Source organism: Struthio camelus, chromosome 26 (genome assembly GCF_040807025.1).
Source record: "Struthio camelus isolate bStrCam1 chromosome 26, bStrCam1.hap1, whole genome shotgun sequence".
In the NCBI taxonomy this organism is placed as follows: Eukaryota; Metazoa; Chordata; class Aves; order Struthioniformes; family Struthionidae; genus Struthio; species Struthio camelus.
In genome coordinates this window covers 3,408,955-3,432,919 of record NC_090967.1, presented here as the reverse complement: position 1 = coordinate 3,432,919, position 23,965 = coordinate 3,408,955, and the positions used below count along the sequence as shown (strand labels likewise).

Here is a 23,965-nt window from a genome sequence, read left to right as displayed (position 1 = left end):
TTGAGTGCCACCAGCAACTGCAAATGGCCCAGTGAAGTAGTTTGAATGGGGCAGGACTTGGATTTCTTCTGTTCAAACTGTGCCTGAATTGGCCAAGCTTCCCTGGGGCAACCCAGGGAACGTAGCTGCCGTTCCGTTCCAGAGGGGAGTACTGAGTTCTTGTTTGTAATGAACACAGTTAAAAACCACCCAGTTAACAGAGCACCTGGCTCAGTTCAGATTAGATCAAAGCACTAAATCAAAGACTGCCATTCTCTATAGCTCACACTGCTGCAAACCAAGTGGATTTTGGTATATGAACAGAGCAAGTTGAATAAATAAAATGCAGACCTTTCTGAGAACTGGGTTTGGCATTGGTCAACCCTCCAAATTCAGCACCAAGGATTCAAACTAGAGGCACAGTTCTGACGGATGAAATAGCACCGAGAGGAGGCTCTTTATATCTCTGCTGGTGTGCCAGTTCTTTATTATTCAGAGAATTTATTAATAAGTTGTATTTATGACTCTGGGTGGAATAAAATAAGTCAAAATTGTTTTCACTTTAAAAAAAGATAAATACTTTATCTAAACTATCAACAATACAAACTGGAGCTTTAAACATTTCTTTTGCCTCTTTTTTTTTTCCTTTCTTTTTTACTCCGATTCACAGTAAATATTGGTTTTTTTTCTGTTGTTTAGGTCTTTTTATGTTTTTATTTTGTCCAGTAGTAAGAGTAGAAACCCCTGCACAGGCCAGGTGAGCACCTTTCAGTGGAAGCCGAGTGAAGTTGGTCCACGTTGTCCTTGCATAGGTCACATTGGGTTGAGGTAGAAATCCTAGTTACCTGCACAACAGGAGGAGAGGAAGAGACTCATCTAAATAAGAGGCAAAATCTATTACGTGTTAGATGTGACAATCATCTCTATATTGTTCTGAGACCTGCTAGCCAGCGGAGAAGGAACGATTCTTTCCTTGACCCAGCCACAATTAGACATGAAGGACGCCTCCAAGTGTGACATGCAGCCCCTCCTGGCTACTGTCATTTTTATAGCGTTCTGACAGTGTAATCATATCAAGCTCATGTGACTGACCTCAAAGAGTAGCAAAAATGTTCTCGTATTCAGTACTTCAGTTTTTTTCTAACACAAACTGATCTGCTTTGATTTTTTTTTTTTTTTTTTTAATTACCTTAGTGGAGGATCATCACCCACTTTCTGAAACATTAAGAGAAACAAAGCAGATTATTTTAGTCCCCAATTCCAGATTTCAACCTCAGTTTAGCAAGGTCTTTGAGCATAAGCATTCATACCAAAGTCAATGAAATCACTGAAATATTTGACCCATGTTTGAGAACCACATTAAGCCGGACCCACAACTGTGGTACATGTATGTTACACACCATCTGCTGGTGGCATCCTTTGCTCCAGTCTAGTTTTCGTCATCCAGCTACCCTTCTCTGCACTTTACTTTTGTTCTTTGCCTATCTTGCTCAGGAGCTTTTTCTGACAGAAGCCTCACCTACGATCATATGGAGTCTAGCATAACATAACCCCAATTTCAGGTAAGGCAACTGCTTCAACAGAAGCCTTTCACACTGTTCTCATTTGATCATACTCATACAAAAACCGAAGCCTAAACCACCTCCATCTCCCCCCCCACCTCTTATTTCTGTCCTGGGTCCTTCAAACCTACTGAGTAACCACCATGCTATTCCACATTACATCATTAGTCCCTGCTAATGCACAGGGGCCACATTATTGAACTGTTACTAGCCTCACTTTCTGGTAATGAATGAACATCAAGGTAATACTTACCTACCTCACAAAAGCCTAAGTGAGGATTTTTCAAGTCTGTGGAGCAGTTTGATGATGAAAACACTATACACAATGCACAGTCAAAAGAATCTCTCAGGTAGATTGTAGTTGAGTCAAATGTTTTATAAGCGGCAAAGAGCATTCAACCATATATTGTATGCAACTTTGGTATCAATGAACAGCAACAACATCAAAGACCTACAAGAAAGCACGGAGCAAGCTCTGGGGCCTAACATACTCATTTAACTTTGCAATCACAAGTTACACCATAACGCCACAGAGTATTTTCATAACAACAGTACCCAACTCTGTGCTGGTACACTTTATTCTGTCATTGCTCTGGAAGGCATTTAAATACTTCGGTAAACATATATACTCTCCAGAGATCTTCCTCTCTTATACTGCCTCTGCCCTTAGGAAACACAGACTACAGTTAACCCTGCATATTCCCTATCTTCTCGTTCACAGTCTACGCAGTAAGTCAGTGATTGCCAAAGCAAGCAAAAATACAGCATCTGATGGAGTCTGTTGCTGTTAGCCCTATCCCGGAAGTCCAGTAAAGCTGTAGTGCACAGATGATGAGGCCTCCCTGGTTTGTTCTTATCCAATTCAGCATAACTCTTCTTTGCTACCTGTGATTACATCAGGCAGACACAAGTTATAACTGCCTTTGCTCCTTCATTTTGCAGTGGAGCAAGGGACAAATTAACTGCAATGCAAGACCCGTGCGTTTGCATTCCAAGACAAAGCTGCAGCTTGTAACCTGGAGATTTAATTTTTTTGAGTATTTAGAGCAGCTGTTGTTGACTGACACTACAAAAACAAGACCACATTGCCACATACAGTCACAAAGCAGCACCTTCACGCATCCTAACGCTATGGAAACATGGACTTGTGGGAGATGCAACAGTTAGCGTCGGAGGGCAAGGGGAAGGGGAATCGGAGGGCAAGGGGAATCAGAGTAGGCAACAACCACTTCCAATACCGTATAAAAACATACTTAAAAAATAGACATTTCCTCCTGATTTCAGATCATCACAAAAAAACGTTTTCAAGAAGTGATCTCGACCTGAACATAATCCTAATGTCAGATGAGACAGACCAGAGTTACCATAGTGAGCACTCCGTGTCGAGAAATCCTGACTCCCAAACAAGACGCATTAAGGCTCTCCATCCTCTGCCGTAAGATCACTTCCCCCATTTTAGAGCTCTGCTTCACAGAGCCCACTCCCACCCTATCTCTGCAAAGGAAGAAGCATCATTCAGCATCTCGTACAAAACTCCTGATTTTTTTTCTCTAGCCTTACCTTACAAAATAAGAACTGTTAGCTAAGCAAGCTCTTTATCGTGGCTTAACCCCAGAAAGGTGCGAAGCATAAGGAGACTGCATGCCAAGTGTAACCCACATAGCGGACGTGCCAGCTGCGTTGGACTGCGTGATCATTGGCGCGGTCTGTGCCAGCGCCAAACGGGGCAGAGGCGGGTGATGGACTGTAAAGGAGGGGCGGGAAGTTTTGTGCTGGAGAGAAGCTAGCTTAATAGACAAAGAAGCATTAGCAGATTGGACAGAAGCAGCAGAAGAGGATGGCAAAAAAGCTTCGCCAGGTGGGACGGACGGCAGGTTCTGCAGAAGCACAGGCTCAGAGTTAGAAGCAAGTAATGGAGGAGGTGGGGGCAACGAGACGTTAGGAGGAGGTGGAGGGGAATGAAAAACAGATTGCACTGGCGCTCTGTTGAGGTGCTGAGCAGATCTATTCTCACTAGATGTTACTAAATTAGAGGAGGGGGATGGGAAGGATGGGGATGAGGTGCTGGCAACAGCCTGCAGAGGGTTTAAGCTTAGCACTGTGCTGCTAGAGACAGCACTGCTGCTGAAACTGGCTCCAAATTGATGAGGAGAGGAGGCAGAAGGCACCGCATGGTTAAAAATACCTGCAAACAGGAGAGAAAAACTCAGCTTCAACAGATGGGCTTTGTACAGTCTCAAGTGACAAGAGAAACAAAACAAAAAGAAAAAAAAAAAAGCAAAATTATAGTAGTTACAGCCCCATACAAAAATATGCAGCATGAGATAGCAGCAAGCAATGAGAGATAATGGTGCAGGCCAGGAGGTACAAAAGATTTCACTTACCTTTCCTACTGCCAACCTCTAAATGCCACGAGGAAAAATGGTCAGACCCAAGAACTTTCAGTTCTAAACCACACGGGTAGACTTTTGAAGAGATTACGTGGTCTCTAGAGTTGTTTATCTGAAGACTCAAACTGCTGCTCTTCCCTCCCCACCCTCCTGCTTTCCAACTTACAGGGCAGCAGAGGGGAGATTGTATTTCCAGCAAATCTACATGCTGAGAGATGTGAGAGTTAGGATTTCCCGACATGGTGCCTGAATGATTATGGACAGGTAAGAAAAACTGCCTTTGACCCTTAGCATTGGCAGGTGCAGACTATCTTCTAGTCCTGCTAGCTTGTCTCCAGTTTAGGCCACAGAAGCCAAGCCTTGCAGAATCCCAGAAGTGCAAGGTGCATATGGCATTGCCCTTCCTGGCAAAGAAATGCTCGTCATGTCCGTTCAAGGGCCAGAACGCTACGCAATTCCCAACACCATCTCCTCTGAAGAGATGCTGATGTTTTGCTCTTCCCGGATCATGCTACATCCATTCAAGGCCTAATCTCAACCTTTTGTCCTTAACTTGGTAACATGACAAGTTAAATCTTTTACCTGCAGGCAGACCTAAGTTGGTTCCAACACAGCAACATCTGAACAAGCATACATTATGAAATCACAAAGTCTGGGTGTATTCTTTCATTAAGGTGATACAACATGCTCATCTAGTAGACAAAGCTCATGAGATTTCACTGTGGGGAACTGAACTCATCCTAGCATTTCCAAGAGATAGAGGAGACAGGTTATGTGGGACACATCTGCTTCATGTCCTGCAGAAGTGAAAGGGTTTCACCCCTGGAGAGGCAGTGTCAGACTTTCCTTTAGGCCCTGTCTTATACCAGAGAAAGAGTTCTGCCTACCTCCAACTGTTCCACCTGTAACCCCAGGAGAGAAGTTCCCCATAGTGTGAGAATTAGTCAGTCTGGTTGCAGCTGATGACACGTGGACCAGACTGGCAGCAGCTGGCATTGAATTAAATAAGGACTGCAATACTGAGGAGTTTGTCACCGAGTTGAGGTTTGCTTGCAAGGCCATGGGACCAAGGGGGAACTGTGATCCAGTGGTCAAAGTGTTTAGGAAAGGATGGTGCGGCTGAACAGAAGATGCTGCGTTGCCTGCTGAAGAAACAGCAGTGGAAAGGCTTTTACCATTCAGAAGGCCACCAGATGAAACAGCAGCAGAAATGAAAAGGTTGTGGCCGTTTTTAAACTCCACATCTCGGTCCCTTCCTTTGCCAACCTTTCCGTTATGCTGCAAAGAGTTTTTTTCTGAAGATCCCCCAGTACGAATACTTATTTCGCTGATCTCTTTGTTTTTGACCCCTGACCGATTTAAGTCTTCTCCTTTCGTGCTGCTGAGGCCTTCAAGTTGCCTCTTGTTCAAAAAAGGGTTTGTTTCCGATACCCCCACATCTTTGCTTCGCTGTGACTGAAAACTCAGGGAGCAGTTGGAAGTTGTCACATCTGAAGTCTTATGCGGAAGAGAAGCACCATCGATAAAGCTGTGTAAACCAATATCTGTTGACAGTCCACCATTGTACGTGAATCCATTAGTGGAGTTTGTACTAGGGCTGAGCCCATCTGCCCCAGAGGAGGGCATGGCAATGCTTTTCCTCGCATGTGCTGTGATCTTGGAGTCAATGGCTAGGCTATCCTCAGAGGACGGCCTAAAGGCAAACAGCGAATTCTGGCTCAGAGATGAAACAGACTGCAAGGGACTATCTGTAGTTTTGGTCAGGTTGATGTCAGATATTGGTGAAAACGTAGATTTCCATTTACTGCTATTTATGTTCTCAGTGGTTTGTGCTTGTTTCCTCCCAGGTAAACTGCCGCCTAGTTTGGAAGAAAAGGTCACAAAAATATCAGAGAACAGCCTTCACTGAGTCTGTTCCTTAAGAATAGGGAGCTTTTTTGTTTTCGTTTCTTCCTCCCCCACCCCCAACATCCATATTAAATCAATCTGCAATTCTATTTCTGATTGAAAGGCAGAAATACTTGAGAGAAGTCACCTAACTACCCTCCAATTCTAGTTCAACGCTCTGAAAAAGTCCAAGGCGGCTAATCTACTCTTTCCTTAGCCTTTGCACTACAAACCCTTCCCCAAACCCTGAGTCACTGGAGGGAGGAAAAAAAAAAAAAAAAAAAGAGTCAGACAGTGACCTGTGACTACAGAAAGAACTGACCCAAGATTTGCAATTATTAGCCACCTGTCTTAATGATGATTATTCAAAGCCCCAGCAGAACTGCAGTCTGCTCGACAGCACAGAACTGTAGAAAAGCCTGCTATCCACTAACCTAAAAGTCAGCAGCAGCCATCCCATTCCCAGTTCCAACCATTAAAATGAATGATTAATGTTCCTCCCACCTACCATTTTCAACAGTCTTCTGTGGGGATTTGCTCTCCAATGATATTGTTGCAATTTTCCTCTCAATTCTAGTGAGAAAATAAGAAGGTTACGACACTAATTGCAGTCTTACTGTTGCACATTTACCCTCCTAGCTTATCTTCCTTATATTTGTGTCTTAGGAGTTGTCTAGAATATATAAAGCAAGTCATCTACAAAAGTATATTGTTACTAGAAGTACTTAAAAGCATCAAAAAAATTCACTAAAAACTTTGAGTAGAAGCTGTTAAAATTCTGCACTCTTTCTCCCAAGATTACTGCATGTTCAGAGAACTTCAGTGATGCTCTTCTTTCATGAGAAGAAATAGCCCGTTGCTCTCATCTCTATATCGGTTACTTTTCTAGTGCCTCAAACAAGAAAAATCATTGCATCCACACACAGGCAGGACGTGGCAATATTCAGAGCAACACAACAACAACTTGGGGTAAGAAGTGAAGAATTCTCCATCAAGCTGAAAGTGGGGAGTGAGGGGGAGACATTCTTAGTTAAAAGTTATACCCTTGGCCCCAGTACTTCCTACAAAACAACAAAGTAATCAAAAAAAAAAAAAATCATTTCCGTACTCTTTCAAAGGCCAGACACTGTCAGCCTTGCAAACACAGTAAGAAGAGTAGGTTTCCCCTTGTTCAAGCACTACTTTCTAAATAACTTTCCTATTTATAATTTCAGCCTCACAAGAGGCTTGGCCTAGTGGAATCATTCTCCAAATACAGGGTACAAAGAGCGAAGGCTTAACACGCCCCTGTAGTTTAGAACATCTTCATCAACTGTCAGAGAAATCTCATGGCAAAAATCTATGCCTGCGTATTCACCTGGTGCTATTGTGCTCATCTTCAGATCCCTGCTCTTCATCTGATGTTAGAGGAGAGTAATGAACACCATTGGTCTGAATGAGTGGCTTTTCCTTTTTCAATACTGGGGGCTGGTCATTGTCCTGGTAAGGAACAGGAGAGTTCTTCAGGGAGTTTTCAGGAGAGGAAATGGCTGTTATTTCTAAAGGCTGGTTAATGTTATTGACCTGGTCAAGAAGGAAAGAAAACAGTTAAGGATGAGAGCATCCCTTTAGAAACAAGGCATCTTGTTAAGGATATTAAAACAGGGCGTATGCATGCTTAGTGCTGCCATTGTTAGACGTCAGCATCTTGCACTAGAGCCCTGGATAAACACTTTAACATAACGTGGAAGAATATCTAGTTTTAATAGTTCGATTTTATGTTTCAATGCAGAAATGAAAACACGGGATAACCACACTTCTTTTCAAACCACTACTGCAGGATCACATGAACACAACCTGTACAGCAAGCTTATAACTGTGATAACGTCATATGCTTATGGTACTCATGCTATTTAGTCAGTCTTAGTTTAAACTAATTTCAAAATATTTAATCTACAGCCTAAAAATCAACTTTGCTGCAGACACAAGCTTTTTGTCATAAGGGAACAGCCTGAACTAAAAATTAAGAGATTATTTTTAATATTTAATGTTCTGATAAAAAGCTCTTTGAAGATGTTCTGCCTATACAAAAACAGTTCATCCACTTTTCAGCAATTCGCTAGCCTCTCAGAGGGGCCATTTTCACATAGGCTCTTCATGTCAATTCTAGCCACCAGCACTGTTAAACCTGAGAGTATGTTACAGAGTGGAGCAGGTGGAGCTTATTTCTAATTGAAAGGGGTTTCCCAGGCCCTTCTGTTTTGCTAGAGCTCTTCATTTTTTGCCCTTACCATGGAGTTAATATTGAGTGGTGAACCTGATGGTTGCGTAAAGAGTCCTGACACAGTAGGTAAGGATTTGCGTTTAGGGGAGACCCCGGAGCTCCCGCTGAGGTTCCCAGTAGAGGATCTCTTCCGCCGACCTCGCTTCTTCCCATCCTGCACATGTGCTTGGCCACAGTCCAGCCGAGCGCTCGAGGGCAGAGGACTGTGCTTGTTGGAAGGGGATTGTTTTACATGTCCTGTATTAGGAGAGATTGTAAAGATGATTCTTCTCTTGGCCTCGTTCTCAGGATCTGAAAACGCTGCATCAGACTGAAGATCCCCCTTTGTTCCTTCGGCAAATATCTTCTGAGCATCTGCATATTGCAATACCCCTACCAGGCTCTGGGAGGTGCCATTTAACCTGGGGCTTGTTGAGTGCTGGTGAGCAGGGGAGTTTTGCCCAGAGTTCCTTGACTGCATCATTAGCAAAGGATGTTGTGGAGTGGAACTCCGAGACCCTACTGAGTTAAACAGACTCCCAGAGTCGTCCAGAGCTGCCTGATCAACACTATGGTTAAGATGGGCTGGGCTGTTTGAAAGAGTTCCATTGACTGCCACGGAGCCAGAAGAGTAAGAAAAACCTGTTGAAAGGGAAAGTATACATCATTGCTTCTGCTGAGTGATAGTTCACGGTGCTAAATTTCAGGGATGGTTAGGAGTGGTTTCAACAGTACCTGCATTAGATCACGAGCAGCTGCGTATTACTCAGGAAACTCTGCATAGCTGCCCTTTACACAGTAAGGCTGAGAATACAGCTCTGCGTGCTGACAGCTTCAGTTAGGAGTCAACAATTTTCACTACTCTCTTTTGCCAATTCAGGAAAATTCATGTGCTATATGGAGATATCTTATGGCCTACCCAGTTTTTAAATGGAACTCAAGGGTTTGTTTGTTTGGTTTTTTTTTTTTGCTTTTGAAGTCAGGGGTCCTCCTACGATCCTACGATCAAGAAAACTGCCAAATTCAGTCACTATCTTTCCCCTGAAAGGAAGGAATGTTGGAATGTTGTCATCTATACTGCCCACCCCCTACTCAAAATTAAACAAAAAGATGTGGCTTAGGAAGTGACAGTGGATCTTCAAGGAAATTGTAACAGAAGAATGCCACATGGGAGTAAGCATGGAAAGAGAATTAAGCATTTGACAGTCTATAATATTAGTTTGGTGCTCTTGTAAGGTCTTGTGTCTGGGCTGCCTAAATGAAAGGGGTACAAGGGAACACAGTATTGTCTCACAATTTTTATATATATTTTTTTTAATACTTCATTCGTTTTATAGGAAATAGTAGCCAAGCCCCTCTTTACAAAAGAGATGCTAGTAACAACACAAGCCCCTAGAGGTGGTAAGCATAAAGGACAAATGCATTCTCTCATGAGGGATCAGCTATAGAACAGCTTCCATATGCTAGCAATTAGTTTTCCTAGTCCACAAGGTCTCTGTATCCCAAGTAGCTAAAAGTCACAATTTCAACAGATAAGTGAGTTCAGGAATGTCTGCACTTGAAGTATCCCTACCCTCTCCCCTCTTGGTGGTTCTTCCTACCCTAATAATTGTGCCTGTACAATTGCTCATGAGACACCACTGTGACCTGCATCAATTTTGCTATTAAAAAACTCCACCATACTGCAAAAGTAAAGCTTTCAAAGCCAGGTCTGTCTACAGCCTAGCTTTGCAAAACATCTTGCTGGTTTACTACAGTGTAAAGGTAAGAAGGTCTTAATCCATACAGAATTTACAAAGGCAATTATTTACTTACACTGCAAGGTGTTGCAGTTCCAATAACTGAGGCAAGTTCAAACTAATACTCCACACTAAAACACATCCAAAGGATCTCATAACACCATCATGCAATATGCGTGATTCTTTGGTCTTGTTACGAACACACATTTATCTCGAGCTTTGCTGCCTTGAATTACCTGAAGTGCCCAGAACTGACACATGCACTTGTGGGTGCTGTCACTGTGAGACAGCACACCTTCACACAGATGAGGCTGTTACCTGAGGTAGCCAAAGCCAGTGGCTTGTTTCCAGCAGCATTGCTTACGCCGTTATGAGAACTAGCACCAATCTGCTTTTCAAGTGTTGATGAGTCTCTGCTCTGATGAACTGGGCTAGGTGTGCTTCTCTGAAGAGAGAGAAACAACTGTTTCAGTCTAGAAAATACATTCATCAACTTAAACTAAATTCACATGTATTGGTACATCTACCAAGTTAAGTGGCTCTACTTCCTACACATCCTAGATTTTGCTTGTTTGGAGGAAAATATAGATCAGCATGTTATGGGACAAAAATAAATAATGATTACATTGCAGTAGTACCAAGCATATGCCAGATACCATGCAGATCCAAAGAGAACAGGTTCATTGCCCCAGAAAGTTTAGACTCAGGATAGCACAGCGACCAGAGAACAAACGCCTCGGTCCCTTGTTTCATAAGCAGCCGGAAAGGAAACAGCTGGTGATATCAAGTCCCCAAGCTGGTATACATCAGGTTCCCCAAAGCAACCCTGAAACAACATGAAATGCACTAGGCTATATTCCCTGGTAGGCTATCCGAGTTATGATAAACAAGTGGTATTTTTCAAGATGAGGCACAACAGTTGCTCCTAGCCTGAATAAACAACGTGTCGAAGTTAGAGGTGGTGTCCAGAGCTGACACTTTATGCCCCATTCACTCTCTCTGAGGACATACCACCTCCTCTCCTTGGAGGTGGGAAGACTCTAGTTCTGCTACTGCTCCAGAGTCTATGGCTGGAAAGAGATAACGGATTGAAGACTACAAAACAATTCCAGCTTTCCAAATATGGGATGGTAATGCTGATACCCCCAAACACATTTGTGGATAGATTCTAAATTCACAGCCCTTATGTGAAAGCAGGGAATGATTCTTAGTTCTCTACTGTAAACTCTGTAGTGACAAACATTTGTGAGAAACAGGACCCGGCCTTTTAAAACTTCTCTGCCACCAAGAGTTACACGGACTTATCAAATTTTCAAAAACAGATGGCCCAAGAAGTTCTGTAGTTGTAATACCTGAGAAGTCAGCTACATAGTGGTTACTCACACATTAGGTATTACAATCTCAGTGCACTGTCCGTATTCATCCCACGCTCTCATGACATAAAAAAAAATCCACAATGTATGGACCAGTAAACTGATGCAGGAAAATATGTCTCCCAGTGTCATACAAGAAGGCAAGGGCTAAGAGCAAGTTTACTTGTGTGACTCTCGGCTCTCAGTCCCACACTCCCAAACTCTGCTACTTTTCCACCAAGTCAGAGTTTAGACTGCGTGTTCTTTTGAAGTATGTATTCACTTTCCTTTGTGGATGAAATACTACCGACTCCACCGACACAAGAGTGTAAAAATCTAGAGAATGACTAAGATCCAAGAGGATGCATCCCAACAGCAGCCTCCCCCAAAGCATCACAGACAGTCCAGATTAGCAGCCCACTCAGGATTCTGGTGCACAGTACACCATTCCTGCCCAGTGCGATTTTAGTTAGGGATGGAAAGCATTGACAATCCCTTACTCACCACCTTCTCAACACGGCTAGGTAGGACTACGCTGGCCAGAGGGATACTAACAGGGAGTTTATTGGGCTGCACTGTGCTGAGAGGAATACTGATAGGTAGGCTGGTGATAGTTTCTCCATTACTCACAGAGGTTCTCTCTCTCAAAACCTGCAAACGCAAAAAAGAAAAAGAGTAGTGTTCTTAACTGCATGCTATTAGTCACAAGACTGCTTTTTAAAAACTCATTTAGTTTTGTGTGGTTGTTTAAGAATTACATGCTTAAGAGTGATGATTATATAAGCAAAGATAGCTTACCCAGCAACACCAGTCTGCTGGGACAGGAATATCTGACAGTGTAGAAAGATATGCAAATCAAAGCTACTGCTGGCTACAAAAGCATAGGGAAAAGGATGCTTTAGGCAAGCTGATTTCCTAGGGTCTTTGTGAGAGCTCTATGAAAAGCACTCATCGGACAAAATTTTTATCCTGAGGTACTCTGTATGGAGAAGAGGAAGCAGCCAGAAAGATTTCCATGGTAACTTCCTGCTGAAGGGCACCTCCTTGCTTCAAAATGAACACCAGGAAGATCCATGGCAGGATCAACCATGGGGCAGGACCAACACTTTTGTTTTTCTTTTTTAAATGAAATCTGGCTTTGAAGTTGAAATAGACTCAGATCAGACCAAAAGTCCTACTAGCTTATTAGCATAATTCATACGCAAGCCAGTGACTCAGAGGAAAGCATCTCTTTCATGAGCACTGTACTCTCTTCCTCTAGCCAGTCCCTCCTTTCTGGGGTTCTGCACCTACTGTATCTTGTGTTACATCCCGCACCAAGCTGACTACAGTAAGGTCTGCATCCCCCAGTCTGGCCTACTTTTTCTTTGTTCTACCAGGTGTAAGGTCTCTGCACCCAAGCGTAATCAGACCTCTTCTTACCTTCTCGCCTGCAATGGGTAAGGCCCCTGGGGAAGAGGGCCGAGTTTCCTGAGGACTCAGCTTTATGCCATTTGAAATACCAGGGCTTGGATATGTAAGGCCATTCTCTTTCACGTGGTCAACTCTGGAACAGAGATGCACAACAGTCAGGATACAAGGAATCCCTGTACTGAACTCAAGGCACTATACCACCTTGTTTACCTGATCAGCTGGCACTGCTGGTTTTGCTGGCTTATGACACAGAGCTTTAAGTGTATAAAAGTCTACTCTTTAAACTATTTTTTGACAAGCCATATAAACTACTGTTACAAAAAAAACAAACAACATTACCACCCCTCTTTTTCCCATCTTAGGAAATGATCACTCTCACCTCTGTATCTCATTAGTTGTTGCCTTTCCATTGACTGCATGGTCCTGATTCAAGTGTCTCCTTAGTGCTATTTTAGCTGGGGAAAACCTGGTGTAATCGGGTAAGGACAAGCTTGTCATCTTGTCTGCCTTCTGTCTGCTGTTGTGGTTTGGAGTACATGGAACTATTTCTTGGTCCAGATGAGAGGTTGTGTACTGAGGGGTGTTCTGCTTGGAGGAAGGCCTGCTAAAAGTGTTATGAATTTCATAGGGAGTAGCATGGCCATTCATGGACAGTTCAGGGCTCATGCCATTGATGTGGGGCATAGGAAACTTAGAGCATTCAAGCTCAAGTTGGAACCTGCCATGATCAGCCTCAGGATCACGGCTCAAATGATTTTTATTGCGTAGCTGTACTGACAGTGACTCATCAGATGGTGTATATGATTTCAGCTGCATGAGCTCCTGCTGTCTTTGACTCTTCTCAAGTTCCACAATGCTGATCTTTAAATGAAGAGGAGGACATCGATTAAAGACCGTACTTAAGAACTCTATCACATTATGGAGTTTTGCCATCATATGCTGCTCTGAAATAGCGTATCCATTTCTGAGAATAACGCAAAACAAACGACCTACAATTTGAGAAACAAATTTCAACAGGCTACTCCGATTTTGCGAGACGAAAAGGTGCAGGTAAGGGGAATGGCTCAGAGACTATTAGAAAGCACCTTTCAACTCTTGGAAGTAAACATAAGATAACTCCAATATAAATACATGTATACACACACACACATATATAAGAAGTACACAGTAACTCACTACTGTCAGTCACAGAAGGAAAGAGTCACCCCATATCAAGGCATCCAGCAAAAAGCTCTCTAAAGCTAACCTCACAAAGAAAGAAACAAGTTCTTCAGTCACAGCAGTTTCATTTGTTTTCACTATGGTTAAGTGAGATTCTGTGGAAATCGATTCCTGAACTGAAATTTCAGAGCGCATAGACACTGAAGCCACATATTATATAAACAAGACAGACCTCTCTTTCCACTAGGTCAAGCTTTTTAATGATATAGAGAAGATAAACCATGATTCCGTCTTTCACAGCGTTACAAGAGAATCAGGTCATAGTGTCTGCTTCCTTTAATTACCCTGAGAGTCAAAAAGTTATATGTATTCTTACTCATCTCAAGTTCACCAAAACCCTCTGATTAATATTAATCTCTAGGAAAAAAAATTAACAGCCACCTAGCTTACCCTTAATGCTGTATTTAATCAAATACTTTAACGAGCCTACTGTCCGAGAGCTAACCTAGGTTGGGGATTCTAATTTTTTTTTCCCCGCCCTTGCTCTCTACCTGCAATTCCAAACAGTGCTTTTGTTTCTCAGAAATCTGATTCTTCAAGGCCTGCTTCTCCTTCAGCAAGTTCTCCAGCGACAGTGTTGACCAATCCAGCTTCAGTTCTTCACATCGTGCCTTCAGCTGCAAAGATATAGGATGAACAGATCAGAGGGGAAAAAAAAAAAAAAAAAACACACACACTTTCACCATTTCACACCACCCAAGGCGCAAGGCGTGCCTTTGCGGGTGCCATGCATTTTTCAATTGGATTTCTGCAAGAAGTTTCTTTTCCTCTTGAAAAGTCCTCTCAACTCAAGTCAAACACCACCAAAACAGTCCTGTAGTCCCACTCTAACGTGGCAGGAGGTGACCTGGTTCTGCCTTAAACTAGTCTTATCTCCCAGGATAACCAAGCACCTCTGCATCCAGATTTTCTCCTTGCCCATCTTAATACTGAGAAGAATAAGATAAGAGTTATGGCTACCACGAAGCAAACATTGTACAAACTTCTTGGCCGTTGAGATCCAAGTTCAGCGACGAGCCTATGCACAGCTGTACAGACGATGCCAGAGCCAACTGTCATCTCAGCATTTGCTAGAGGTAAATAAAGGTCTCCAAGGAAAGAGACCACCGGCATTCTCTCCACCAGGATCATTCTTCTCTGTTGCAGAGGAACTACACTAGCCAGGTGAGGCAGCCCCCGGCTTGTGACCTGCCCTCCTTACATAAATGGCAGCATCACTCTGCTAGTCAGATACAAGCTTTGTACCCACCAGCTGTAAGCTCTGGTTCCTGAGTTCGCTGTTATCCTTTTCCAGCTGTTTCGTCTGTTCTTTCAGTTGCTGATTGTGAGCAGAGATCTCCTTCTGAGCCTGAATCAGGTCATTGTAAGTCAGAGCTTTAACTCCCAACTGTAGGATGGAGGGTGAGAAGGGAAGAGATCATTCAATAAGATCTTGACACTCTAATTCCAGACAACTGTCACAACGTTCAAGAGTAACGTTAAGGAGACCTGTAGAACTTTCACAGTTTCTAGAAAGTCTCCCAGCACTCTGAGGCACTTTGTCATCACTATTTTACAAATGGGATAATGAGGAAGGACAGAAGTACCTCACTTTGAGTGGCTGCTCTAGCAATTCATCTCCAAAATTGACATTTAGTTTTTCTTGACAACCATGAGAACACTATTTTTGCAGAGAGCCACCACCACGTTTCCCTTTGTGCTTCTGAACTTGCATTAGCAATACAGAGCTCATTCAACTAGCAATTATCCTTCGTTAAAACATCATGCTGTCTGGGGACTGTCATCCCCTTCCTCTAGATAAGGCAGAGTGGCACACAACAATTTTAACAATGAAGATAAAACCTAACCAAAGAAGCAAAGAGATTCCACATGATTTAACGTAATCTGCAAAAAGGAGGCTGAAGACTCAAGACCACTCTGGTCTTGCTCCTTTTTAGCAAAAATATTTCCACACAGATGACAAATAAGAACACACTTCCACCAGACCAAGGCTACCTCATCAAGTTTCTGTTGAAAAAGACGTTTTATTTCCTCTTTCTGTGCCTGGCAGTGGGTGAATAACTGCTGTGCTGTCCCCAGTAGCTGAGCATTCTTTTCCTAGAAGAGGAAAGAGTGAGAAAAAAAAAAAAAAAAAAAAGACTTTTAGCACCAAGTGAAACATGTCTTGAAGGAAGTTTCCTCTTGAGATGTTTACACCTAATTTGGAAAGCAAGTTGGTACACAGGTGGAAGTGAATCTGAGCTCAGAGAGATCTGTAAACTAATCCAGCTCTGTCTCAGGCTTCTGTCATCTTGTATCTGTACAGTGTTCAACACTCAGGGGAAGTTAATTAAGCTGAAGAGAGCTTTAAGTAGATTTCTCTGCTATACAGTAAAACATAATCAGGATAGTCTTAAAAATTCATTTTTATCCTCCTAGCACATCTGTGAAGAAGTAGTAATAACCACATCCTACAGAGGAGAAACAGAGCTAGAAAAGATTATCTGTATGAAATCTGTTACTAAACTGAGAACAGAATCTAGATCTCCAGAGTCCCAGTTCAGAGTTTTCCTACAAAACATTCACAAAAGACACTCAATAAATGAAAACACGTTGTGGGGGAGGCAGGAGGAAAGTCATGAAGCAGCCAAATCATTTGTGTTTCTAATGCCAAAATTACTTAATGAGCCACCCTACCCTTCCACTCATGGAACATTTCCTGTCTGTAACACTCCTTAACTAGACACTTGCTTACTCATTCAGGGTCTTGCACTTATGTGAGCAGCAAAGAGCAAGGGTAGGACCAGCTAAGGAGTCATATTTTTTCCGCTCCTGGTCGCGAGATGAGTGCAGGAAGAATAAAGAGCTTTGCAGATTACGCTTTCCCGCAAACAATTTCTGCTAGAACCAAACAGGAATTCTGCAAACACTGAGCATTCACTCCTGAGGAGGTGGAGGACAAGGGAGAAAGACACCTTGACCTTCCAAAGCATCCATTCCCAAAGCAAAGCTGCAGCGCTGGCAAGTTCCGCACATGAGAGAAAAAGCACTAGACCTGGTGTACAGCTCGTTGCTTCGCGTGCCAACGATTTGGCAAAACAGCTGAGTCACTGCAACGCTAAACAGATTGCCATAGGTGATGCTGAAAAAAATCAGTTCTGCTTTCAACATCAGGCATTTCATTCAGTTTATACAAGCAGTGGAGGAGCTGACAGCTCCATCTAAGGGTACTCTGGTGAACTAGCGGCTCACAGCATCTTGTTATTTTAAAATCGTATTCGAGACATTTTTGTTGTACTTAAAAAAAAAAAAAAAAAACACCTCTCATGTTAGGGGGAGTCCTTAAATAGGACAATAGCACCTCTGCCAGAGCAGTTCTGCATCTGCTTTCATGAAGTTTAACTAGCCGTGCTCTCAGCATAACACTCCATCAAATAATCTTCTCACACAGAATTTCCCATTTCAAATGCCTTCAAGCATGCAACAGCTGTCAGATGCCAACACAAAGTGATTACTCTTCCACACTCTCAAGTCATACTTCCAGTGTACGGCACAATACTTGCATGCTATCGTTTTGCATTCTATTTCTGTGCAAGGAGATAAATTAACTTTATGACCCGATTTTTCTGATAACAGGCATACACGCAGAAAAATATACTGCTTAAGGAAAAGGCCCAAAATTCAAAGCGCTGCTCAACTGCGAAAACAAATGAACGCAAGCATGGCAAAAAGGTTTTCATTAACATCCCAACAGCATCAGATCAATTCACGGTAAGGAATGGGGTAGCACAAGTTAGCCCTTCTCACATAGGGAAAGAGTTCCAGTTATGGAAAAATCCCATAAAACAATGCAATGGCTTTACACTGACATGTTCAGAAAGCCTGCACACAGGAAGTCTTCAACGAGGGCTACCAAAAGCTGGAACTGCCAAGATGTTAAACATCACAGTTGAGCTCTAGGGGGAAAGGTTCTTCCACATAAGTACTTCAGCACAGGCTCTCTCATCAGGCCTAATGTATAAAGCAGTTAAATTATTCATTCATTGAGGTAAAGCAATACAAGAAGAAAATGTATCTGGGCAGTAAATCTCCTCCCTCTGCTGGAGGGATGTCTCTACAGCAACAAAGACCACATTTCATAATTAAAGTATTTTCCTTGCCTTTCTATGTATTTCAACTCACCATATAAAGTTTTACGCTTTGCCCACCAATGCAGTCTTAATATCAGTACTAGGAGACTAAATGAAGCATCTCTTAAGTCAGCTACATGACAGCTTGTCCTTCAATTTGTTACAAGTTTAACAAGCCACCCTGAAGCAAGAATACTCAGAATTCACTTAGGCTTTCTTACACCCTAAAAGAGTAAAATGTCAAAAAACAGAAAATTCAGCTCCAAGGATTTAGAGCAGCCCTCATTCAGACTTGCTGCAATCTTTAACTAGATTAAACACAATTCAATTATTTAAGCACAGTTCAACTGGCAGCTCACAGGACGCATCCATGCAGGGAAGCCTCTCTAAGAGGAAGGGAGGAATGCATTTAGGCAGCGCACACTGCTGGAAAAGTTGACCACTCCCTTTTGCATCTGTGATATCTGGAAATTAAAAGTTTGGGAGAAAAGGACAGGGTTCCAGCCACACCACCATCCTGCATATGCACGCAGTTGCGTGTCAAAACGGAGGAAAGAACTGAATTGAGGGATTAAGTCTTATCAGGTGGTTTGCAGGGGGGGGGGCCAGAACGTTGAGCGGGAAGAGGAGAGATGCATCTTTCCCATTTCGCAGAGTGGGAATTTAAGCACACAAAATGACAGAATGACCTAGTAACAAAATCCCCATGCACAGTCATTCAGACTGAGCATTACTCTGGTAGAGCCTTTAATTGGTCTGGTGCGGCACAGTCGTTAAGATGTACACAATTACAGCCTCCAGTATTTTCCCTCTTCATCTAAGGTATTTAGCAGTCTGGCAGCTTTTGTTTAGAAACGCTTAAAAAAAAAAAAAAAAGAAAAGAAAAAAGAACCCCACCCCCTACCTTTTCCTGCTCCAGTAACTGTTGCAGACTTGCTTTATACTGAGGAGTCTTCATGTACGCCATGAACTGCATGTACTGGATCTTAAAAGAGTCTGCAAAATACATAAGGAGATAACACATTTCAAATGAGAGAAACCGCAACGCTCCCATTTAACCCTCTTTGCTCCCTTGACCCTCCTTGCTCCCTCTTTTTTGTTGCTTGGGCTGTAAGTTAGACCAAATCACTAAAGATCAATTTAGAGAGTGCTGAAAGTTTGTGTTCCCATGCAAGCTGACGTCTTGGATCCGTTAGCCACTTACTACAGGTACCTCAACATAAGGTACCTGTAGTACCTTCCCCCACTCTCTTCCCCCACTACCACATATCCCCATTTCTTCCATCCTTTAAAGAACCGTGCCTGAACACTGATCCCACCTCAGTTTATACCTTTGCCATTGCAGATCTTAAAGCTGTACTCTTCCCACCCCATGGAAAAAAAAAACAATCTCAAGTTTTTCATTAAATCACCTCTTGCATTTCTAACCACACCTCCTCTGTGACCTCCAAAATTCAGACAGCACCTTATTTTTGTTCGACTTTGCTTTCAGTTTTACAGCAAAAATAAGTTTTGATTTCCAAGACTGTATCATTTAAAAATAAGAGAATGGTTTCATTTTAAATAATTTCTGACAAGCCATTTCCATTTAAAGTTATTCTGGCTTCTTGTTAAACCCAAGCTTTGCTGCTCTTGTGCCAAATTAGAGCTGAAACAACATCAAAAGCAAATGCAAACCAAGATACCAATTTCAGCAGCAAGCAAGAGAACTGAGACACGCTGCTGATGCCAATGGGAGCAGTGGGGTAAAGCGCCCCCTCTCCTGTTCAATCTACAGCTTTCCACTGTGGCTGTCTAATAACAGCCCTTTGATTTACCATATGTTTAGAAAGCTTAAAATAAAGGTCCCCTTAAACACACACACTGATGCCACTTCATTCTTACCTAGCAGCTTCTGTAGTGCAGGTGGGGTGGGTGTCACCAGTAGCTGGTTAGATGAATGCCGTTGCACTTTAGGAGGTAGTTGGTAATATGGACTATGAGGTGACTTGTATGCATCTAAAGCGAGAAACAGATCACACTTCAGATTTATGAAATTCAGCATTTCTGGCAAGTACACAGTAGCTTCGCCATTAGAAAGCCTGTCATTTACAATGCAAGATCCAGCAATTTGGCTAGATCAACTCCTACAACAAACGGTGTTTGAAAGGAGATCTACAATTTATCCTTGGATCAGCAGCAGCAACAGCAAGCTCTCAGCCACAGCTCAGCTGCAGCTTCTGGCAAATAACTAGGGGCAGCTTCAGTCACAATCTCAGACAGACATACCATCACCTCAAAAGGAACTTTGCTTTGATAGTAAGGGAGAAGTTACAATATGAAGACCAACTAAACGTAGCAATAAAAGTACCACCTCAAAACACTCACTCAGACCCTCAACATTTATCTAAGCTCATATGGTAGAGGTGAGGCTTCTTCTAATGCCAGCCTTAAACTCACCCTGAGGAGAGGATGAAGATGTTTGTGACACAGTTTGAGCATGCAGAAGTTCTAGTGCAGTTTGGTTCTTCTTGGTCTTGCGCTCTGTGTTTGCAGTGTTCATTTTCTTGGGACGTCCTCGTTTCCTGCCTGCCATTTTCCTTCCTTTTTTACTCAGCTTTTTCTTACGTGCTTTGGAGGGAGATGGCTTTTTAACTGAATTTGCCCCAGCCTTTTCTTCTTCAGCACCAGAATCCTAAGGGATTTTTAAAAACCCTTTAATATTTAGACATTTATATCCTCATACGCAGCAGCCCTTTTAAGCAAGCAGGAATAACTTTGTTTGTTAATTTTATGGAAGATGCACTCTAAGTAACTTGCTAGCTCGACAGATTTCCTTGAGATTAGAGCTGTCCCTGACACCCAAGAAGTTGTGTCAATTCTCTTCTGGATCTACTCATTATAGAGAAGGAAATCTGTAACTTGTCTAAGACAAGCTGATTGCTCACCTCGTATTGAGTATTTTCGCCTACTGCATTTCATTAAAGTCAAAGTACATTAAGTACTTAATACTTTTGCACATGAACAGTCACTATATTTTTAACAACATTATGCAACCAAATGGGAAAGGAAATGAGTCTTTGCATCAGCAATTCAACACACCCCAAACTCCATTCAATGGACTACAGCCTAGGAAAAACTTTGCAAGTCAGTACGGAAAGCAAATGAGGGTAGACAACGAACTGCTCTATTCATCATGCAACTTTTTTTTCCTGCAGAACTATTGCTGTAATTTTCAAGGGCAGTTCTTATGAAGTTATTACATCACATTTTTTCCCCATTGCAAGACTATAGGAGTTTACATATTCAGAACACAGTTCTCCCATATAATCAGGCTTTTACTGGCACAAATTACAAGTCCAGACATGGCTAAACAGAAAATGAAAATGCGAGAAGTCCACCTTGTTTTCTTGAACCTTCGTTGGAGTAGTTGTGTTGCTCTTATTTTCTCTTTGTTGACGACGTCTAGCTGCCTCTTGTTCCTCCTGAATAAACATTGGAGGAGACTTTATAACTTGCTGTATGCTTCTAATACAAACCCTCATCTCTCCCAGCTTATTCTTCTAGGCAGTTATCATATAAAAGACTAATTAAAAACATCCTTTGTTTCCCCGCGGGGGTGGGGGGGGGGGTTTACACTGCCCCACTGCACTGGGGTAAGTGCAAGCCACCCTATTGCGCTGCAATATCTACTATAAAGAGCTTCAAACATGCAGCCTCAAGGGAGAGCAGGCCACAACTTCTTCCTCTCTGTGTCACACTGGTGTACACATAAAATGTTTTTAAAAAAACACACCACACACCAAAAAAGCAAGAACTTTAAATGTCAATAGCTTTATCTATACCTTCAACCTTTCATGTGTTATTATGTCACTACAAAAACCTTATATGACTTGAAATGGCAAAGCCATTCAACAAAACAAATTCAATTGTAGCCAAGTCTATAAACAAGACAAAAAAAAAAAAAAAAAACACACACAAGTGACTTCTCAGGTTTACTTTCAAGTAGCCGCTAAGGACAGAAATTTTCAGAGAACTCACAAAAAGCCTTTCCTGTACCTTCCAGGTGAGGTTTCATGTGCATAAAAAAAGTTCTGACAGCTCCAACATCCTTTCAATTTAAGCAAATTTAAGTAAAAAAAAAAAAAAGTCTTGTATGCAAACAAGACTGCATAAATGGCAGATTTAAACAGCCTCACCATTAAAAGCAAGGTAGTTCAAAGATACTTGGCCACATCTTGCATTTTTTCTTTTGACTCTCAGAAGTCTCTCTTCTCCCAAGTTTGAATTTGGGGTTTAATTTAAGCAGCCTCACTTAATTCCTCTCACTGGGAATGCCAGCTCCATAGGTCATTTCAGACCAGTACAGCCCAGCACAGTCTCAGAAAACCTCTGGCATTTGAATTCCACATGCGGTAGCACAGGCTGCAGCAACAGACGACACATTTCATGTCTTAAATAACATGCCCTCAAAGTAACAGCTCAGAGCGCTCTTAAGCTTCATTTCAAAGCTTACAAACTTTGGGACAGATTTACTTCGCTATTTCTTTCTTAAACTCCAGTTCTTTAGTGAACGAATAGCTCCTTATGGATCTCCAATGCAAGGGAAAACACACCTTAAGGCTGCCCCATTAATTCTCAATTATAAAACCCTTGAACGTGACTGTAGTAGCGTTTGATGGCGTAACATGCTTCACTTCAATAACTTTCATGCACGCGTTTCCTGCTCATCAAGAAATTTTTTCTTCCTAGCAATTCTGTAGATCTTTAGCAAATGACTTTTCAAGGTTCAAAATAATGGAGCAGCCATTATGAAGGGTTTCTACAGAAAACTGACTGAAACTTACCCTGAGTTTTGGATTTTTGAGACTAGAAAAATAGTTTTCAAGCTGAAAAGGGAAAGATAAGATAGTCATTTTGTAAGTCAGAACAGAAGAACAAAATATTCATTTAAAACAAATGCAGAACTGCTGAAATTCTGACCATTTTTTCTTCTGATAAGCCACATTAAGAAGCCATTTCCATTCACACTTTTTAGAGACACAGACTCCAATGTTGTAAAGCAGGACATAAACCAAGCCTCAACAAGGCTTGATCATTTTCAGTACAGCCTAGCCTTGTTTTAAAGCTTTTTGTAATATATCGCCACTCAACAGAAGGTTACTTTCAGTAAGGCTACTTCACTCTTATTCCTCACTAAAATATTTGTCTGCACTCTAGCATATTCTTTAACAACAACATTATTAGACTGAAGCAGGCTTAGAAAAGTAATCTTACCACCATATTGCAAAAAAACCTCAGATACTGTGGAAATAAAGTATTTTTCCACAAGAGTTTACTTTTTTTTTAAAAGAAAAAAAGTGAATGCATTACTTCGTAATTGCAAGTTCAATTATGATGGAGAATTACTGCTTGCATATCACAGAGTGAAGTGCTCTGTATATCACAAAGCAAATTAAAGAATTAAAAGCACAGAATTTTTCCTAAACAAATTTTTTACATCGAGTAAAGGTTACTATGCACAGTTGATATACTGGAACATGAAAAGGAATTATATTTGTAAATCTGTGCATCTTCAACTAATTTACAGACTACAATACTACTGTGCATAATTAATCTGTTTGTGCAACATGCTGCTCTGAAGTAGCGAAAGGCTAAACTACACAGCATTTTTTGGAACGTTTAGACTGAGCAGATAACCGGTGAAGGGCACTCATTCCAACAAGGTGCATTACAGGTCTGTACATAGCAAGAACAATATGAAAACGACTCAAGAACGAGGGTCTGAAGCTTGCACGCTGATTCCAAAGTAGGTAAAGCAGCTAGAGATCCACCAGCCTATATTTGCATACTCACTATGGTTCGGTCAATAGTATGCAGGTAGTAAGAAACTGGTTTCCCGGTCCATGACACAGACCCTTTCAGTGGTGATAGCTCCACAACTCTCATTATAGTGCCAATATCTAAAGAAAGAAAGCCGAGTCAGGGAATTAAAGCTCAAGCCAGTTTTCCACTCAATACTACTGAGCTGAATCCAGCCATGCAGTATTGAAGCGTGTTCTCAGCAAAAAGATAAACTTTGCATACAGAGC

The 23,965-nt window shown here is 42.0% G+C and overlaps 1 protein-coding gene across 6 annotated transcripts in view; it reads right to left on the bottom strand.

Annotated features, from left to right (window-relative positions):
* Positions 1 to 439: 439 nt before the first annotated feature.
* Positions 440 to 23,965, bottom strand: part of DOT1L (DOT1 like histone lysine methyltransferase) — a 70,278-nt gene continuing 46,752 nt past the window's right edge. The window contains exons 11-29 of one of the 6 annotated variants that reach the window (XM_068919748.1): positions 23,730 to 23,836; positions 22,721 to 22,762; positions 21,275 to 21,358; positions 20,334 to 20,568; positions 19,779 to 19,892; positions 18,799 to 18,890; positions 15,781 to 15,882; positions 15,035 to 15,172; positions 14,277 to 14,402; positions 12,944 to 13,425; positions 12,574 to 12,697; positions 11,656 to 11,802; positions 10,118 to 10,244; positions 8,089 to 8,702; positions 7,176 to 7,381; positions 6,327 to 6,391; positions 4,819 to 5,790; positions 3,102 to 3,726; positions 440 to 824 (exon numbers count right to left, since the gene is read on the bottom strand). In XM_068919748.1, the coding sequence (XP_068775849.1) occupies positions 3,137 to 3,726; positions 4,819 to 5,790; positions 6,327 to 6,391; positions 7,176 to 7,381; positions 8,089 to 8,702; positions 10,118 to 10,244; positions 11,656 to 11,802; positions 12,574 to 12,697; positions 12,944 to 13,425; positions 14,277 to 14,402; positions 15,035 to 15,172; positions 15,781 to 15,882; positions 18,799 to 18,890; positions 19,779 to 19,892; positions 20,334 to 20,568; positions 21,275 to 21,358; positions 22,721 to 22,762; positions 23,730 to 23,836 (4,367 nt within the window). In that variant the 3' untranslated portion in view covers positions 440 to 824; positions 3,102 to 3,136. Of the gene's footprint in view, positions 825 to 2,995; positions 3,727 to 4,583; positions 5,791 to 6,326; positions 6,392 to 7,175; positions 7,382 to 8,088; positions 8,703 to 10,117; positions 10,245 to 11,655; positions 11,803 to 12,573; positions 12,698 to 12,943; positions 13,426 to 14,276; positions 14,403 to 15,034; positions 15,173 to 15,780; positions 15,883 to 18,798; positions 18,891 to 19,778; positions 19,893 to 20,333; positions 20,569 to 21,274; positions 21,359 to 22,720; positions 22,763 to 23,729; positions 23,837 to 23,965 lie in introns of those variants that run through there. The other 5 variants (XM_068919752.1, XM_068919753.1, XM_068919750.1 and 2 more) reach the window with 5 other exon arrangements.